We start from the raw sequence: 20,261 nt of genomic DNA on the forward strand, positions 1-20,261 counted from the left end.
GTATCCTTGAAAGCCTACAGGTGTAGCCAACTCATGGGCGCAATATATAATGTAAAAAATCAATCAATAAATTACATTATAATTTAGTTCATTACATTTTATGAGGGACAACGAGGGTCAAAACTCTGAGCAACTAATTAAATGCACAATTAAGTATAAACATAAGACAAGACAAAAAAATACATTTATATAATTCCTCTAATCAATAGGATTTGGCATGATAACAGTCTTTGAAAGCAATTCGACCTAAATTCGACATGTTCTTATTTTCATTTTAATCAACAGTAAGCCATAGCCTATACCTTTTAAGAAAGAGGCAAACTGTCCATGCCCTGTTTTAGGTGGTCGTCACGAGGTTGATTAGAAATGAAAATGTGCCAACCACACTTACACAGGCTTCCGAAATGGAACAGTGCAGAAGGAATCGAACGTGATGAAAGCAAAAAACTGTTTGAGTTAAAGATGATGACTCCAAGTTAAATATTAAAGATTGATTTGATTCAGAATTACGTATAGTTTTATAGACATTGTATACATGTGTGAACATAAAACTAATCAAATTCTTGTCCACCAGGTTACAGTAACTGCGGAACTACAAAAGCTGATTGAGGTCAGTTTTCAGGCCCTTCATAGGCTATATTTACGAAACAAAACGGTTTACTTCGGCAATAGCCCTAGTCACATTCAAGCACTCAAATGAGTCACTAGCGGTCCTTTGCGTGTCCATTTCTCACAAAATTATATATTTATGTACAAAAAAGTGCGTTTGTCGGATACGATTCAAGTCCTGCATAAACAATATATTTAATCCTACATTTCTCCTTGCTCAACAGCGCTTGGTTCCATAGTGTAGCGGTTATCACGTCTGCTTTACACGCAGAAGGTCCTGGGTTCGAGCCCCAGTGGAACCATTAGAGTTTTGCCAAAACCATCAGATATTTTTATCCAGTTGGTTTACCTTCTGAATTTATGTTTTTTTTCCCTTTAAGGGGAAACTGTGGAATACTATTATATTCAAAGCATTGTCATAATGTATAATTCTGTCACAGTTGATATAGCTTGAAACAACCTACTACTTGGAAATGTGTTGCTAGCCTGGTTAGGTTTTTATATTGGATTGTAGGGGTGGAACGGTACATGTTTTCGTACCGAACCGTACGGGCGTCACGGTTCGGTGCATGAAATTACATGGAGAATACACGGTATAAAAATAAATACAACTTGTGTGCAAATTAATTAATGTAATGCGGAACTACTGTTAGTACTGTTCTTTAGGGACATCTAATCTGTTTCTTTGAAGCTCTGATTGGCACCGCCGTGAGTCAGAGATAGCTAGCCTAGCAGCACTAAGAACGAGTATGGCGAGTGGTGGGGACCCACGAGCGATAGAGGACCCTATGGCCTTTTTAAGATGGCAAGTTTGGGAAAACTTTGGTTTTCCATTCAGTTATAGTAGTACAGGCGAGAGAGTGGTGGATAAGACAAACACTGTGTGTCGGCGTTGTTCAGCAGTTGGGTATGTGAGTGGAAATACATCTAACATGCTAACGCATTTAACGCATCTGGCGTGTGCTAAATGACTAAAAATATCCGACTCCATCACCCAGGTGTGCCAATCACTGGAACGAGACCAAAAAAACTTTTGTCCAACTTCTCTTCCCTACAGTACTCAACCAGCCATTAGATACACCTTTCCCTCAGTTGTACCAAACTCGTACCGAACTGTGATGTCTGAACCGCGGTATGAACCGAACCGTGACTTCAGTGTCCTATTGGATTGTTAACATCCCAATTGTGAATGAATGATGAATAGCATGTGCCACATGCACTTTATTACAGTCACAGGTTGCCTATGGTAGATTACCTTGTCCCCTATCCATAGGAACTGGGCCACCTTGAGGAATTCCCGTTGGTTGCTGTATCCCACCTGGGACAAAATGGCAAAAGTGAGCACTGCTCAGGTGCTCTGAGGCTGCATCATCAAACATGAAAGAGAACACTTACTCAACAATCCATCAATGCTGCCTCTGAGCATGTGTGTGGGTTTGTGACAAAGCTGGTGGATTCCCCATAGGCTGTGGTTGGGAGATGGGAGCGTTGGGCTGGGGAGGTAGCTGGTTTGGTGGAGGCCCACCTCCACCCTGGCTACTGCTGGTGATCAGAGGCTGGACGGGGGTTTGACGGTGGAGCATTTTCTACAGTAAGGAATAGAAGTCTTCTCCACACAAAGAATATACAACAAATGAATAATGTCAAATTGATCTGTAAATGTTGAAGTATTCCACAGGGATCCAGTCTCATCAGTCATTATTTAACTTGGCTAATTATCTAGGTTCTTGGCTACACAGTTGACTTACTTGGCAATATGTAAAACAGAGGCAGTGAGGCATATTCAGTGGAACAATAGGTTTGACATTTTCCAAATAGCCTACATGCTGCACTGGTGATACCTTTGAAAGTGTCCTACTTCTGTAATCTCTTTAACTTTGTTAACTAGTTAGCTAACTTAACCCACCTAAAACTGTTGTATGCAGGCTGAGAGACCAGGGAATACAGAGGACAAAGAGGAGGACTGTCCGGATCTTCTTTCTGTATATCTTGACTAATTAAGTTATTTTGGCCCCGCATCAGCTAAACTCTATAGATTCAAAAGTGCAAAAAGCTAGTGCCAGCTGAACAATTACTAACAGGAATAGTTTGCAGGTAAAATATGAAGGAGGTCCATCATTGCAAAATACTTATGCCCTCTGACGGATACATTTCCCGCCAATCGTTATCGTTGAAGGTTGTTTGAAATGGATGGGCCCACATTTTTTATAAGCGGATATTGTCGACTGTAATTTCCGTGTGTCACATTATTTTCATTCCGCAAAATGGCGAACCTAGCTGCTGCCGTCGTTGCTGCCGCAGGCAGAGATCCAGCGGTTGATCGCTCTCTGCGCTCAGTATTTGGTAGGTTCGTTGGAAATGTATACCATATTTAGTTGACTTTCAAACGAACACGCTAATAATTGTGGACTGTAAGATACATTTGTGGAGTTTGATCACGGGTTTGCTAGCTAGGTAGCAGTAGCTGTCTTGCTACCGAACTAGGCATTGTAACTGTGTTACAATGTTATATAGTTTGTAAAGTTCTATTGTATGTTGTATTGAAGAACATGCGGGCATTATTATAATAGGAACTCAGGTAACAATTTGGCTTACTATTGCCTACTGATAGCTGGCTACTCTAACAAAATATTTACCAAGAATCAACTGTAATTCACATGCATGTCTAACATTACAGTGGGAAACATCCCATATGAAGCTACAGAGGAGCAGCTGAAGGATATTTTCTCCGAAGTTGGGCTTGTGGTCAGCTTCAGGTGAGTGTAAATTGTTCAACAAATCCTGGTGCACCGGACCATTCTTGAACAGTCCTCTCATTTCTGGTTTTGAATCATGTGTGCTCTCTAGGTTAGTGTATGACAGGGAAACAGGAAAGCCAAAGGGATATGGCTTCTGTGAGTATCAAGACCAGGAGACGGCCCTCAGTGCCATGCGGAACTTGAACGGAAGAGAATTCAGCGGCAGAGCTCTCCGTGTTGACAATGCAGCCAGCGAGAAGAACAAAGAGGAGCTCAAGAGTAGGTTCTGAGAAGCTCATGTAGACACAGTTAACCCAGGACCCAACCCAACGGCCTTAGTTGAGATGTCTCCAAAAAGGTATGTCTCTGGACATCAATTCTGCCGTGTCCAACAGGTTTGGGAACAGGAGCCCCCATCATTGAGTCTCCCTATGGGGACAACATCCAACCTGATGAGGCTCCAGAGTCCATCAGCAGAGCTGTGGCCAGTCTGCCTCCAGAGCAGATGTTTGAGCTCATGAAACAGATGAAGGTATGTCCTCTAGCCCTCTAACCTCCTTTCATATTTGTACATCTCTATAGAATTCACAGGCTGTCTATGAACGGAACCTCAGAACCTACCCGTGGTCATCCTTAAATTGCTAAAGCCTTACGAAAAAAGTATTTAGTTTCACTAACTCTGATACCCCCTGTCCAGCTGTGTGTGCAAAACAGTCCGCAGGAGGCCAGGAACATGCTGCTGCAGAACCCTCAGCTGGCCTTCGCCCTGCTGCAAGCCCAGGTGGTCATGAGGATCGTCGACCCAGAGATTGCCCTGGTGAGACTGGAGTTCTGTGAAATACTTCAACATTTACAGACCTATTCAACATGTATATTTGTTTGTGTGGACAATCACCCGTGGCTAGTCAATGGTTTGGAAAAAGAGCTATGCAGGACTTGTAACGTGGCTCATGGCTTCGTTAATTTCTCTGTTCCTTGCTGTAGAAAATGCTCCACCGTCAAACCCCCGTCCAGCCTCTGATCACCAGCAGTAGCCAGGGTGGAGGTGGGCCTCCGCCGAACCAGCCACCTCCCCAGCCCAACGCTCCCATCTCCCAATCACAGCCTATGGTGAGCCCAGCTCTGTCACAAACCCACACACATGCACAGAGACAGCATTGATGGATTGTTGAGTGAGTCTTCGCTTTCATGTTTGAACAGCCGGGCATGCATATGAACGGAGCCCCCCAGATGATGCAGGGACCTCCTATGGGTGGCGTTCCTGGACCCATGCCTGGACCGGGCCCTGTGGGACCTGCAGGTAAACAGCTGTGACACACACACACACCTCTTCACTGACTATGGCACCTGAGCAGTGCTCACTTTTGCCATTTTGTCCCAGGTGGGATACAGCCACCGATGGGGATTCCTCAAGGTGGCCCAGTTCCTATGGATAGGGGACAAGGTAATCTACCATAGGCGAGTTGTGTCTGTAGTAAAGCTAGGGGTGACACATGTCATTCATCATTCATTCACAGTTCATCCCAAAAAGCAGTGTCTAGTTAAGGAACATAAAATGACCCATTGAATGTCACAACAAGTCCCGATGATCCTTCTGAAACATGAGGCTGTCAGTGACAGAGAAGCTCAGTTCCCTTTCCACACTGTTTGCATCTTAATGTTCAGAAATGTTTGTGATCTCCCTCTCGTGTCACGATGAAGTGTTGTGACATTCATTTTCATGTCTGTGTAGATGCATGTCATTACACATATTCTTCACTAGGTGTCCCTATCAGCCTGGGACTGCCTCATTTTTAGGACATGTTACTATAAATGTTTCAAATTATTACTGTAAATCTGAAATACTTTGAACTTAATCACTGTATAGATCGCACCCTGGTCATTATGTTGTTTTACGGAGTATGCTCATCCATTTCATTCACCTCAAATGTGGAAAGTGACACCAGTTTGTGTTTGTGTGCGGGGGAGCAGTTAACCCTATTGTGGGAGTGTCGCATGCTTTGGCGCCGTGTCTGAGTGTTGCTTTGCTCTCTCTGAGTTGTGTGTCTCCTGTTCTTTTCACTTAATGCTGGCTCAGGAAACCTCCAGCATTCACCTACTGGATCGTCTGGGCAGGCTGCTATCGAGCGGCCTCAAGGTATCCTCTACTTACTGCCCATAGCAACCCAAGAAGGGATTTTATGGGATGGTTTTCGTTTAGTCATCCTGACCAAGGGTGTATCAAGTCTTAAGTTGCATATGTTGCAAAATAATTTGCAACCATTTTCATATGCATTGACACATTAATTTATTAATTATGAATTAAGTTATGCCAACAGTAGCCTTTGTGTCGTGGGGTCTGGTAGAAGAGTCTAGGGCACCCAGACTGTAAACACTACAAGCAGAACATCATATGACTACACCTCTCCAAGTTCTGGTTAAACTGTCTTGCAAGAAGGTTCTCCTAAGTTCTCAAACACGTTTGCGTAAATGGTATCAGCCTGTCAGAAACCTGTCATGTCTTTGTTCCCAGGTGTGGAGTTACCGCACATGATGAATGGATTTTTGCTTATTTGCTTTGCCATCGTGAGCGAGAAAAAGTTTGTCTTAGTTTTTCTCCATAGTACAATGGATCCAGAAATCCAGTGTTGCACATTCCGTGACTGGGGAAACCCAAAAGCTGTATTATTTTTCACTGTGATTCAACAGTTTGTTTGTTTTCACCAGTAAGTCTGAACAAAGGTGATGCGTTTCTTTCCCCCTGTGTCACATACGCATCCTGTCATTGTCTGACAATGACAGATCCCCGAGACACAAGGCCTAACATTTCGGACCAGTAATGTCCCCTTAAGATGTCATGATTATCCTTCTGGGTGGTTTCTTCTGCCATCTTCCTTTCCCTGCTGTGTGTTGTGACTGAGCTCTGGTCTGTCTTAGCTACTGCCTTGTGTTGCCTCTGATGGAGTGATTGTTGTGGTGTGATGAGTAAACCCTTGTTTTTTTCTTTTAGAACCTTAACAAAAAAAAACTCCTTAATTTCCTTACAAAAGGCCTGAAGGTCAAAACGTTCAGGACAAACCTCCACAACCTAGCAGAGTATGGGTATTGGTGTGTTACCCTGTGTGGCATTTTTACTGTCCGTGCTTGCTGGTTGAATGTGTGTCTTGTCTCAGCAGGGCCAGGCGGCATCCCCCCCAGGGGCCTGCTGGGGGACGGCCCCAACGATCCCAGAGGAGGGACCCTGCTGACGGTCACAGGAGACGTGGTGGAGCCCAGGTGAGCACCAGCGTGGTCCGAGGCGCCGGCTCTGGATCCTGAATGCAGCACTTCACTCGACCTTCTTGGAATTAAGTCTGTTAACATGCCCTGTCAAGACTTAAGGACGTTAACCTCACTTGGGCCTGGAATGTCATGGAAGTTCTGAGGTGTACAACCAGCTTGTGAATCTTGATGTTGTGTGCAGTGTGGTTGACTGTCTGTTGTTCCTCTAGTCGTGGGTTCATCAGTGCACCCCCACCCCACCAGGGCCCACCCATGCACATGGGCCAAATGGGAGGTGGGCCCCCCCAAGACATGAGAGGACCGCCCCACGACATGAGAGGACCCCCCATGGGTGAACCCCGCGGCATGATGGGAGACCCCCGAGGGCCCATGATGGAGCCCAGGGGACCCCCCATGGAGACCAGAGGTACCGGCATCACTCTCTCTAGAACCCACTCATGTTGAATCTTGTCAGTTGAGAGGTATTCCACCAGGTACTTGTTGAATGAGAAGACGTTCCGTAATAATTCCGTTTTTTGTATGTTTCTGAAGGTCGCGACCCCAGAGCCGTAGACACTCGTGGGCCTCCTGTGTCAGGACAAAGGGTTCCCATGCCAACTGGAATGCCGGGTCCTGTCTCCCACTCAATGGGTCCTAACGCCCCTCCTTCTGCCAGACCGGTAGGTGCTAATCGCTGTAGCCACCCAATATCTGCTATGTGAAGTGGACCTGTGTCAGTAAAGCTGTGTGGTGATGTGGACAGGGTCCTGGCGTCTCTGGTGTTCCCCAGGCTGGAGGAGGCTTCAGCCCTGGCCAGAGCCAGGTCACATCGCAGGACCACGAGAAGGTGAGTGTGCCACTTCACCACTGTTTTATGCAAACTTGAGATTTCAAGTTTCTTTACTGGATATTAAATGATAGTGACTGATTGTCGGCACATTAGGAAAACTGGGCAATCCAGCTCTACCAGATCACTGTGGGTTGTCTTTGTTGAAGGAATTATATAATACATTGGCACTAGCCAAATATGTAATAAAGTGTCATGAGCGTTGACTGCAGTTTCGTTCCTGAAGGAGCTGCAATTGACCTCAGTTAGTTCACCAGTGTTTCTGTACTGTTTCTAGGCTGCCCTGATCATGCAGGTTCTGCAGCTGACCCCAGAACAGATTGCCATGCTGCCCCCGGAGCAAAGGCAGAGCATTCTCATCCTCAAAGAGCAGATCCAGAAGACGGCTGGGGCGCCTTGAGGCTCCTCCCCCAATGCCCACACACACGAACACAGTTCAAGGTTGGATGACGTTCCCTTCTTTCGCATGGCTCACCTTTCCATGACTGGCTGCTCGTTTTGAGATGTCCACATACTTTGTATTGTTGTCACACAGCTTTCAGTGGACTCGCAGACAGACATCTTTCCTGCGTCCTCTCAGATTTCTTTTGTTTCCAGGAGTGGCATGCTCAGACCTCTCAGACCTGTTTCTGACAGAAACAGAGCCGTTTCCTCCCCCTCAGAGAGCTCCAAAGACATCTCCACAGCTTAGTTTGGAATATTTTGTAGACTGTTTTGTATTACCATTTTTTATGTGGAAGGTTGACCCCAGTGTTTTTGAATTGAGCGTTTATGTGACTCCCTTTCATAAGGGGCCAATTTGTGGAAATTCAAGAGAGTGGTTTCATACTGCATTTCCCTTACTTTCTTTTGTCAGCACTGGAATCAGTTTCATGTCTGGATGTTTTTTTGTCAATAAAAGAGACAGATTCATTTTACCCACACAGTTTTAATTCGTTTTGTGTTTTATCATTTACAAACAGATTGTGAGGGTGATTAGTTGCAAGATGCTTAACAATTGACCTTGTGGATTTAAGTAACAAAGTCTAGCAGTGATTTCTTCAGTGCATGACTCAGAATTGACTACACGACTGATGGGAATCACCTTGACCATACTTCCTTCTCTTTTATGGTGTTTCTAGAAATAAGACTATTTCCCAAAAACATTTCTCATTTCCTTGTCTCTGACCAAACATGGACAAACACACCCCATAACAAATAACTGATTGGTGACATATCTTATGGGGACTTTTACTCAGGAGGAGCCGTAAAACGAGATAAGACCTGAACATGAACACAACAGTGAAACAGACCTGAAAGAGGATAGGTGACAAAGGCAATAGTCATTCCTCGAGTTTGAGAGGATTCAACTTTCTGTCCTGTTCTGTCGATCCTAATGTGCGGACCCTGGAACACGTACACCTGTCAAAAAGATGACGTAACATGGAACACACCTCTAACACACCTCAGCCACCAACTTGGATCACTACCAACAGTCACAAACAGTAATCAGCAATGCTATCCAGCAGCACACAAAGGCTTTTTATGGATGACGGTTACCTGACTCATCACTGAAAGGTTAAGGATCAAGAGCCAATACCTGAGCAGGATTGACATCACACTACAAGAAAATGACTTTTTCTAAATGAATACATTATTATTATTCGTGATGTGCTCAAATTGAGTTATTTTGTGGAGGTAGAATCCTACAGGTATTTAAACACACCTATTGTAGGAGTCACAGAGACTGCCAGCTCCGTCAAACTGAGTTTCAACACTATTGTGTTCCACTGATGCACAAAACTAGTATTGCAAACGCAATATTTTGAAAGAGCCAAGAGCAAAGCGTGTCCTTCAAAGAGGGAAGAATCTCATCTCAGAAGTTTTCCTTGTTGAAGTAGAATTTGGTCTTTCTGGGATCCACGTCTGAGTACTTCACACATTTCTTTGCAAGGACATCAGCCAAAGCTGCAGGGCCACACAGGAATGTCCCCACCACTGCCCTGTAGGACAACAACAGGACAGCGTTATCTATGTGTTGCATGTTAAATGAAGGGTTTCATCTGTGTTAAACCACACTAAAACCATAGCATGTGTTTGAATGTGTACAATAAAATTTGATTTGTAAACTTGCGTTGGGTTTTCATTGCGGACTTGTTCGAACTCCTTTTCCCAGTTTGGCCTGCCATAGTGCGTTTTCTGCTTCAGTCCTGTGACGACGTCCGTGTCCTGATCGAAGTGAACCATCACATGATTGGCCTGTCAGGAAGAGAGGAGAACATGTTAAAGGAAGCTAGTTATGTTGTTGGTCATTGTAGTATAAATAGGCTCCAATACATACATGGCTCTGGTCCCATCCAGTGAGGTAGAGTTTGTATGTGAGGAAGTCGCCCATGCCTCTCTCTTCCATCTCCCTCTCCAACACCTGCAGCAGATCTGCAAACCACTCAAAAGCACTTGTCTCTCGGCACAGCCAATAGAAGTAAATCTGTGAAAAAGTTGTCAACACAAGGTGGTTAATCAAACAGACAGGACAGTGCAGACATGCAAGACTAATGACAATGCCTTCACACAGCAGAAAAGCATCCTTCAAATTCCTTGCACAAAAAGTAGGTGCTTTGTGGTTGTGTTGTCTGATGGCAAAGAAACAAGCTGGACAGGTTTAAAGGAGTTCATGTTTTGGATCGATGTCTGGCCAATATTTTACCTTTCTGGTTCGTAGCTTAGGGTTGGATTCTTTGAATTTGTACCAGATGGACTTGAGGATAGAAGCAAACGGGGTGACTCCAATACCAGCACCAACCAGCATGCTGACCTCATAGTCAAAGACATCCTCACTCGCTGTCCCAAATGGACCATCCACCCCCATTCTGAAGGAGAAATCAACAATCACACCACAGCAAAAGCAAAAGGAGGACGGCATTAAAAGAAAATCTGAAACCTAGCTGTGGATCCGAGAAGCTGTTCTAGTTTCATGTTCATGGGTGATGCTAGAAATACGGTCTCTGTTCCAACTGGATGGGTGGACCTACTTGGGACCCTGTGCCCCCTCGGGCAGTTGCTCCACCATGCTGATGAGCTTCTGGGTCCAATCGCCTGCAGAACGGATGTGGACGCTGAAGAAGTCCTCCTCAGGGGCAGAGGTCATGGTGAAGGGGTGCCACTCCAGTGGGGAGATTTCTGGGCAGTTGAGGAAGACATACTGACCCACATCCATCTTGAATCCGTTCTTCACCAACTGCAGCTCCAACACCTTGGATGGCCGGATAACAATCTGGGACAGGGATGGAGGGACGAGGGAAGGGAGAGAGAAGCGAAGGAGCGAGGTAGAGATGGGAGGAGGAATGTATGCAAAGAGAGGAGGAGAGAGAGATTAAGTTACAAAAGTGTCACAGCATAGCTGTTGGACCTAGAGGGGGAGAGCAGAGAGCTGGCAGGTAGCAGCACACATACCTTTCTGTACTCGACGTTCTGCATGTAACGGATGAATCGCAGCAACCTCTCACACAAGTAGATCACCATGGGACCAATCACCCACATCCAAGTCTGTTTGGCACATTGTCAATGTTTGTATTTTTAGGACCATCTCCCTACTGATTTGACAGGAAACCAATAATCTCACCAAGTCCAAATGGAATGAACGCATAACGTAATCTGTCACAGAGGAAACTCTCACCTGTGGGAACCCCCCTGCAAACTGCGGGATAGGACACTCCGGTTTTTCCCCCCAGTCATCCAAATCGTCTTTACAGTAGGTGAGGTTATACGGTGAGTCTATGTTTTGCTGACTCCGCACAATGCGTCTGAGGAGAGAGTGAGAGGAAGTGAGTACGCACCTCTCCCAACGGTCACCATGTGTTTTATGAAAAAAGATCACACAACACCACGGAAGTGGCAGGATTCTAAACATGTATAACTATGATAACAGGTAGTCAGCAGGTAGAGTTCACAGGACGAAAGGAGACCTGTCATAATCAAGGAGAGCCTTACCCAGCCCCATGGATGACCAGGCCTGCAAAAAATACTATGAAGAGGTGGTGTGTGTACCAGAAGACCTCAAAGTAGCTGCGTCTGATGACCTCCATAGAGGAGGTGATGATGAGGATGAGGCAGAGCGTGATAATCACCCCTGTAATCCCAGCAATGGTGGTGAACACGATATAGGAGGGAGTCTGAGGTACAACCAACCAAAGAACACTGAATTAATCACGTGATTTGGGGATTTTTTTTACACTTTTCTACTTAGGGACAAGACATGACCATAACTATAGGGATTTCTGCTGTCTCAGCCTTTTGCTCGAAAGAGACAGGACATAATGAGTTGTTGACAGCAGTAGAGGTTATGAACTCACATCAGAGAGGGATCTGAATGGGTTCAGGTATGTCTCATCATCATCGTCTCCCAGGTTCGATAGAGTTGTGCTGAGTTCGTCATACTTCCCCTGTCTACTGTTGTAGAACCATTCCATGTTGAAGAGATGCGCTATGGTGTGAACAGCTGCCCAGACAAGAACATTTTTTTATTGAATCAAGCTTAGAAGGGAATGGGGAAATTCCAAAAGAAGATCTTTTTGCTCAGACATTCAGATTAATAAACAGATCAGTGTTCAACTTATCTAAAAGTTGAACTAATTGGTCCAAACTATGAAAGCATATTAGTTAGAGGTCAGCTTTTCTCCATATCCAAATCAATATTTGCCTTTGGTTTTTGTTCAATATTTAACGACTTTTCATTTTGAAATTAAGCTTTTATTTCCTTTTAACAAATAAGTTCCTGTGAAACCCCATATCATTAAAATGTATGCCAAACGTGTGCTTTTGTTTCACCATATTTCAAAATTACCTATTGGCTCTTGTAGTTTTGTAAATAGTCAAATTGCATACCTGTCATCAAGCCAATCATGTATGCAACCATCTTGTGGAAACTCAGATTGTTGTCCAGCTGTTTTCTCATTGTCCTCCCACAACACTGAAACATGGTAGTTTATCACAGAGACTGAGTAACGCGTTCAAATTCAACCATATTTATTGCGGTTATTATAACCCTTAGTAATAAACAGATACATATCTCCATTATTTGGCATTAACTGATTTCATCAAGAGCAGACACCTCGACAAGGGTGTGAGCCCTGTGGAACTCACCATAAAGGAACCACGAAGGAGAGAGAGCAGGTTCCGACACACAGGCAGCAAGATGAGCATACAGTTGAAGTTTAGGACGGCTGCAGGAGCCCTGGCCCAAGCCAGCGCTGTCTGACAAACCAAATCACAATGCATTTAGAATTTAGAAATGAAATGAGTGCTACCTTGCAATATCTTATAGCTATCTAACAACAATGCTATAGTTTTATAATACAAAATGTTAATCTATAAAATAGACAAATTCATCCTTTCCAAATTCACTCACCCCCAAAATGTGACGAGTGTAGAAATACTGATCCCCCAACTCGTAGATAAAAAAGAACCAGACGAAAAGGAATATGTTGATTGCCATCCAGACCACCTGCAGGTCCAACCAGGAGACAGAATATCAACATCATGGTGTACCGTCAAACTATAATTTTCCACAATATAAGCCCTGAAATGTTGAGACTCCAACGATTTACCGCGCACAGTCAGTCACACTATGCTACAAGCAGCCCATATTGGGCATTTATAATTCACCTGCAGCACTCTTTTGAAAAATCTAATTAATGGCATAATTTCATTCTTACCTGTATGAAGTAAGTGAGTCCATGGTTGATAATCCAGTGACCCATTTTGATGGACTTGCTTCTCAATACACTTAAGTGCCAAACCTAGTTTACCTGCTGCCTTAATGCTTGCGGGTTTTATAGAACGCCCGCTCAAACCACGCCTACCAAAGAACGGTCTAAATTGAGACAAGGAAATACACAGCCAGCATTGGCCTTTGTGGACTTCTGAAATTCCTAAAGAAAGTCAACAATTCCATTGTACGTGACACTTCAGTCCTCCAGTTCCAATGGATAAGGAAGTTGTGACTTAATCCAAATGGTCCGGGATCAAACAATGAGTGAACAAAACAAAGGGTGCTTTATTATAATAACTTTATTTTAGCAAATCACAATACAGTAGTTAAGGCACTTACACATGCATTAAAACTGATCATACAAATAAAAGTACACAATTTTCATATTCTATCAATATTCAAGGTTTGAATGAACTACATCTGTACATTTAAAATATTTGTGTTTGTTTTATGACATTGAGGCACACAAAATACTACATTTTTGCATAATATCTTTTGACAGGTTTTGTGCAAAAGCAAAAAGGCAAAAGAGAGCATTGAGGCAAAGTGAACAAACCTGGTCAATACAAGTCAGTCATTCATGAAATCTTACTGAACAGGGCGGGGTATGTGAAGAGAAAAGAAAAGTTCAAGGCAAAACCTGAGTTTTTCCACCTACTGTGCTGCATTTGCTTCAAAGTGGAAACAAAAAGGCATCCAACGTCACAGATTGTATTTGTCTGTCAGAAACCTTTGGGTGAAAAGAACACTGGGGGAAGTCCCGGACAAGTCAGTCCCTGAGGCAGGAGACACTTGGCAGGTTTCCTACACACCTGGCCCGCTGTATCTGACCCAACACCGCTCTTTCTCAAGGCTGCTATTGTGCATCATCGTCACCACCACATATCTCACCCCAGTACATTCTTTGGTCTCCTGTGGCCCACTGGTTCTCTACATACAATATTTGTCAATGAATGACAGTTCTGCTTGGTTTTATTCTATAATAACTATTGGTAAAGAATTGCCAGTTTGAGAGACTAAACCATTAAAGACCACTGAGAGTCTGCCGTGTCGTCTGTAGTGACGTGTAAACAACCCAGTCTGTCTCCAAATGTGTCCCCCTCACGTGTAACAACTCTGACAACACAAAGCCAAGACGACACCTAGTGGCACTGGCCCAAAGTTATAACCAGATCTAACCCCGCAAGGCCTGATCCTCACACTACAACCGTGATGTCATCCACAATGTCTGTCTCGAGTTCCCCCAGTTGGCTGGTGAGGTCGGGGGGCTGGGTAGGCTGGGGCTCCTGGGGGGGCTCCAGCGGCTCCTCCGGTACCAGCACCATGGTGGCGGCGGTGGCGTAGGGGTGGGGTTGTCCACGCTCCTCTCCTCCCCGCCTGCAGCAGCACACGCAGTGCAGGCAGTCGTGGACGTTGTACCTGAAGAGTTGCCGGCAGGGGTGGCAGAACTGGTAGAAGAGCAGCATGAAGAGCACGGCCAGGCTGTAGCAGATAAGCAGCTGGGCCGCCAGCATGGGGGCGCATACATACTCGTAGAAGTCCGACTTGAAGAAGTACCAGAGGGCGATGAGGACCGCGTTCTCCACAAAGCGGCCCCCGTAGTACGCGGCCAGGCGGCTCCAGCCCTGCTTCTTCTCGATGAGATCCCTGTGGGCCAGGTCCAGCTGCACTGCCGACCAGCAGAAGATGTTGATGCAGGCATAGAGGAAGATGAACATGCACAGCACCAGCGTGGTGTCCAGCTTCCCAAAGTTCTTCTCCACGTTCTCCGGCAACGAGCCCCGCCGTGCCCAGAACTCTGCCCACGGCAGGAAGAAGAAGAGGAGCAGGTTGGCCAGGCCCACGGGGATCACCCAATAGGTGAGAGCCGTGCTGAAGAGCACCAATGAGGTGACCCGTGTGGCAATCTCGAGGCCTCGCCACAGGATCATGCAGATGTAGGCGGCGGGGCGGAGCCGGACCTTGTAGTCGTCATACCGGATCTGGATGGCCAGAACGCTACACACAAGAGCGCCGTAAGTAATGGAGACCAGGGCGATGATCATCAGAGTAACTGGAAAGACAAACAACAACAATAGCATACAAGTGATTCAAAAAACAACTAAGAATGTCACTGTCAATTTACTTTCACATTCCACATAAATTCTGTCTCACGTCGAGGGACACTGATATATTTCTCTTGGATGGTGGCGTAGAGCTGCAGGGTGAGCTGGGGGGTGGAGCCAAGGAAGGCCTGGATCACTGCGGTGCGTTTGAAGGCGTTCCGGTGAGTGGCCAACTTGCGTTCAGAGTGTCCGATCTCCCACTCCATGGGTATGTTCTGGCCCTTCTTCATGAGGTTGATCTTTCTGGAGATGGTGACATAGGGCTCCTCTTTTTTACCTGACTTGAAGTAGACAACCAAAGCCTCGAAACACCTGAAAGGACCGACAAGACCAATGAGGATGCAGTAATATATTACAACCACCAGAGAGCAGTATAGGACAGGCCGACTAGGACAGGCCGACTAGGACAGGCCGACTAGGACAGGCCGACTAGGACAGGCCGACTAGGACAGGCCGACTAGGACAGGCCGACTAGGACAGGCCGACTAGGACAGGCCGACTAGGACAGGCCGACTAAAACAATCTCCTGAGGCAGACGGTTTAGTGGAGCTAAACTTCTTTCTGTTAGCATACCAGACACAGTTTTCTAAATGTATGAGTTGGGGAGAAATGTCTTAAGAAAATCATCACAAGGAGGTTGGAATATCCTGTTTACTTTAGGCTTCCTTCTGACACACATTGGATTAGCAAGGACATTTTTGCCAGCATATTTTACCGTAATAGCAGGACTCATCTGTGAAATCAATAAATGTAATGTGTTTACTTGCAATGGTATAGCTACACCAGAGGGCACTCTAAGGTAGAAACTACAATATGATATATCAGTTCTGAGGAAAAGACTGACATTGAAACCTAAGAAGGGTGTGTTCCATTTCCCTTTGCAAGGTAAATGCATCCACTGTTGTCAACAACAGGAACACAAAAGTAGTGTCCAGGAATAGATGAGGATCTGCAGTTTCTTCACTAAATGCTATCCGTACATGTCAGATCCTATTGCTAGTTGTCTGTTTTTAAGTGATATAATATGAACAAAACCAATATCAACCATGTGCTAAAAGGCTCCAAACAAAACTAAAAGGTCCTAAGACCTTGGGATCCACCCCCAGAGCAGAAAATCCCACAGCAACTCGGAACACTGGAATGTTGTCTTTTTAATCCAAATCAACTCCTTCTTTGGCCATGGGTTCTGAGGAGAAGACAAACACACACAGCCAGCTCTACCGACACATAGTTCACTGCACAGCCATATTCAGCTAGTGTTTCATCAGCTGTTGTGGTTTACGAATCGCTTTCAGTGCAAAGGAACAACTCAGCGCCTGGTCTTTACTCGACCTGTGTGTGACCTGCACCAGACGGGAGGAAAGGGGTTGGGTCTAGGCGTCTTCTGCGAGCTTATCTTTGTAAGAATACGGTTAGAAGGTCATCTCTGCCTTTTATGACTTGGGCAAAGACTACAGTAAGAGGGGGAGCCGTCACAAGACCACCGCTTACAGACAGCCCTTATTGGGAGACTTGGCATTACGTAGCGCTGAGAATGCAGGAAGACTTGGAGAACACACTGTCAGCACATCAGAACCTCTAAACAACGGATAGGCCCTGAAATACCCATGAACAAAGGATAAGGTATATCTGGCTGCGTTGTCAGGAAGGAGCCCACTTTTGCCACAAATCCTGTTTAGCTCCACAGCCACTAGGCATAACCAAGCAGAGCCTCAGGCCTTATCAACTGTCAATCCAAGGCTAAATGCAATTTTATAAAGGTTGCTTCAGCTTTTTATAGTACTATAAAGTACCCTTAACAACCTGTACCTGTTAGTCAAGTCACAGTTGGCAGTAAGACAGGGTGTAACTGAATGTGTGAACTAGGCTAGTATGTTGATTTCTTGCCCTTGGGGGTGGGATGGGAGGGGAGGAGGGAGGGAGGGAGGGAGGGGGGGTCGTTACGGGACAAGCCAGAACAGGGTTTCGCCACCCAATGCAGAAACTTCACTACAGGTGGAGAAACTCCCTCTGCCCTTGCCTTAAGACGCTGTGTCGATGTATAGTCTAAGGCGGCATATTGGGAGATGTTGTAGCGTTGCTGTTTAGACGAATGGAGGAAGTGGTGTTGCAATTTGCAAGCTCAAAAGAGCGCAGGTTTTTTTCCTTACCCCAGAAACAGCTAACCAAAGGTTGGGGACAAGAAACTGGGCACCTATCCCGAGGTTGGGGACAATAAACAGGGTGGCTAACCTGCTGGCCCTGTTAACGGTCTTGAAAAACTGTTAGAACTTTGAACACTTGTCTGACTTCTCCTCATACAGATTCGCTCTCTCTCAAGTCTCAAATCTTTTGCATCAACCCTTTTTGACGCCTGGCACAACTTCCCACCCACAATGGTAGACACCTCCCTCAATAACCTGCTGCAATCAACAATACAGGAAACTTATCCCCAGCATGACAAGATGTTGCTCTACTCAGTACAAAGTAGTGGGCCACTTTTATCATCAGAATGTACATAGGATAGGCACGAGCATAATAGTATATGCCACTGTAAAATGCCTGACTTTCCCAGCTGAAGCTTCATAGTCTGGAGTGCATTCCTGGTCTATTATAACAAGCTGTACAGCCACATTTGAACCCTCTCCCTGGGTTGCTAGGAAACATGCTATATTGAATTGCACTGACTTAGCAGTATATCAAAGATGACTTCACCCACCAAGCTGGACATGAAACGCCCATGATTTCAAAGCTTCTTGTGAGCAGAGGTGATCAATGGGCCTTATAGCCCTCATGTCAAAGTATGCAAACATACATCAATCATCTGAAACACTAATTACACATTATAATCTGAATCCAAAAGCATTGAGAATAGGCTATGTTTAAAAAAGAATTCAACATAGAACCACTGACACAGATAATATCTGCTTGTGTTTCTCGTCAACATTACTTTGTTAATCCTCCTCTTGCCCAGAGAGTCTCTCTGCCCTTCAACAACATCAGTCTAATACAACCAAGCAGCAAGTACCAAGACCAGTGAGAGTGAATGATACTGAGTGTGGCTTCTTCCTCTGGGGCACTGCCACCTCCCATGGCTCACAATTACCTTGTGTGTGCTAATTATAGAACTGTAACGACTAAACCATGACCTTGATCCATTTATACAGAGTAAAAGCCATAGGAGTGCAAAGCACTTGCATGAATTGCACCCACAATGTCTCATGTGTTGGCTTGGCCATGCCGATTGGTCAGTTACCCAATGAGCAATACTAGGTGGGGCAATTGTAGCTTTGCTGTCGGTAGCTTTAATATACACTGTCATCTCTTTAGGAACCATATGAATCAGAACCGTATTTTTAAGCAACATGACAAAGATGCCTGTTTCTGTCCACCTGTAAGTCTTCAAGATATTCAAATATCTGACCCAGTATTTGCAACTGTATCAACTCACTTTATAGACATCATCTTTACTATCTATGCACAAAAATGCAACACTGGGCCTTACATGATGCTTGACCTTTTAAGTTATATGGTAGTCCAAGTTCACTAAATAATCGCATAAATGTTTCAAAACATTAGCCTGAGCCACTCCAGACTCCACCCCCACATTTGACTTCTCTGCTGAACAAATGAGTCACTGTTTGTCAAACCGGTCTTGCTGCAAACAGACACCCGTTCTTGACAAACTGACAAGTTATGAGACTTGGTACACACAGTGTTATTTCATCTTGGCACAACAGTGTGACCAACAGGGTTTTATAACAACTTTATTCATAGGGATTCAATGGAGCCCCCTTCATTCAAGATCAAAATCAAACCAGTTTAGTGGGCTAAGGAGTTGCATACAGCCCTCATGGTCCCATGTCTGCCTGATCTCTCTGGGCGAGTACTGCTCTCACTCACAAGCTAAAGCACTCTGCAAGTGTACGTAGTAATACATCACTGATAATATAATGACGCCCATGAGTGCCCATATAGGCTACCTACCGAATGAGAGGACCCATGAGCAGTAAATGCATTAAGAGGACCAGAGGTCGATCTCTTCCGAGGTCTCTGTGGATGAATGTAAGCGCCAGCTGGGTCAATATAGCAGGCACCAACATGAAAGTAATTGTCAAACCTAGCCAGATGTTGTCATGGCTCGTGTGGTATTTGTCGCACAGCACTGATGCGCTGACAAATTCCGCACAATACAGAAGGGTAGCAAGCACCACGCTGAAGGGCGGTTGGATGTTACTGTGATTGACAACAAGCATGACTCCGTTTTCCATTTGGGGAGATTCATTTCGGGATTTCTCGGCCTCCATAATCTCCGTGTCAACTGGGTCGTAGTGTTCCTCCATGATAAATTTGGTCATTTGGCAAAAGGTAAGCGTAAACAAATGGAGCTTTCAAGCACAAAACTGTTGACACCCAACAATATCCATAATCGGCTCCTTTTTATAAAAGACCGATCGCGTCTATATTAATCCTTGTGAATTGGCACTTAACAGAATCCATCTTCAATTAATGTTTTGGTAAAGTTTTTCTTCTTTTGCCTTCCTACGATCATCTTGTAGTCTTTGCCCAGTCTTTCCAGCTGCAACCAGCGATCTTCAATGTTTTGTTGCATGCCATTACTACCCCATGTGGTCACCATAAAAACAAATGTAGAGTTTTCACTACGCTTTTAAAAAATGCCGACATGTCCCTACCTCAAACAAAATTGATAAAGAAGTTTCAAACTGTGCATTTAAAGCACAGATAGTCTTTCCGGTGTTATCAAAAGTACAGTTGTCCAGTAATGTGTACTGTTGTGGTGTCGACATTCCTTCTAGCCTACTGCAAAATAGAAACAAATGCAGACTCTTCACTGAGAGCTAAAAAGCAGGTGTGTCTTAACATGCACGTTCGGCTGGGTTATTACCTCAACGCCCCAGGGTCCTAAACTCACTTGATTCTGTGGTCGCAGCTGTCGGACCTTATTTCCAAATGTGCCAGATACTTTTGACAGT

General features: G+C 45.0%; 3 protein-coding genes and 1 non-coding gene across 9 annotated transcripts; 2 read left to right on the plus strand and 2 right to left on the minus strand.

Moving 5' to 3' along the window:
* The first annotated feature begins 838 nt into the window (after positions 1-838).
* trnav-uac lies at positions 839-911 on the plus strand. Its single transcript has one exon. It is a non-coding gene; the product is annotated as a tRNA-Val (tRNA).
* A 1,947-nt stretch (positions 912-2,858) lies between these two features.
* On the plus strand, positions 2,859-8,362 carry cstf2 (cleavage stimulation factor, 3' pre-RNA, subunit 2). Of its 6 annotated transcripts, none has more exons than XM_047020625.1 (14): positions 2,859-2,952; positions 3,287-3,365; positions 3,457-3,626; positions 3,743-3,879; positions 4,045-4,164; positions 4,332-4,457; positions 4,548-4,647; positions 4,729-4,791; positions 6,500-6,602; positions 6,818-7,014; positions 7,140-7,267; positions 7,351-7,434; positions 7,712-7,875; positions 7,970-8,362. In XM_047020625.1, exons 1-13 carry the CDS (start codon positions 2,874-2,876, stop codon positions 7,832-7,834), a joined length of 1,509 nt encoding a protein of 502 aa, XP_046876581.1. In that variant the 5' UTR covers positions 2,859-2,873; the 3' UTR covers positions 7,835-7,875; positions 7,970-8,362. The 6 variants fall into 6 exon arrangements, with proteins under 6 accessions (XP_046876581.1, XP_046876592.1, XP_046876573.1 ...); XM_047020636.1 differs by having other exon boundaries at positions 8,032-8,362; XM_047020617.1 differs by having other exon boundaries at positions 7,712-8,362.
* On the minus strand, positions 8,343-13,234 carry nox1 (NADPH oxidase 1). Its single transcript, XM_047020607.1, has 13 exons — positions 13,128-13,234; positions 12,821-12,916; positions 12,556-12,666; positions 12,298-12,382; positions 11,766-11,911; positions 11,404-11,585; positions 11,090-11,216; positions 10,867-10,959; positions 10,446-10,687; positions 10,121-10,283; positions 9,755-9,901; positions 9,548-9,672; positions 8,343-9,416 (listed from the first exon to the last, which is right to left on the minus strand). The coding sequence occupies exons 1-13, from the start codon at positions 13,170-13,172 to the stop codon at positions 9,290-9,292; spliced, it is 1,689 nt and encodes a 562-aa protein (XP_046876563.1). The 5' UTR covers positions 13,173-13,234; the 3' UTR covers positions 8,343-9,289.
* A 230-nt stretch (positions 13,235-13,464) lies between these two features.
* On the minus strand, positions 13,465-20,261 carry xkrx (XK related X-linked). The gene is made up of 3 exons (XM_047021242.1): positions 19,255-20,261; positions 15,338-15,600; positions 13,465-15,236 (listed from the first exon to the last, which is right to left on the minus strand). The coding sequence occupies exons 1-3, from the start codon at positions 19,623-19,625 to the stop codon at positions 14,380-14,382; spliced, it is 1,491 nt and encodes a 496-aa protein (XP_046877198.1). The 5' UTR covers positions 19,626-20,261; the 3' UTR covers positions 13,465-14,379.

Source organism: Hypomesus transpacificus, chromosome 1 (assembly GCF_021917145.1).
Source record: "Hypomesus transpacificus isolate Combined female chromosome 1, fHypTra1, whole genome shotgun sequence".
In the NCBI taxonomy this organism is placed as follows: domain Eukaryota; kingdom Metazoa; phylum Chordata; class Actinopteri; order Osmeriformes; family Osmeridae; genus Hypomesus; species Hypomesus transpacificus.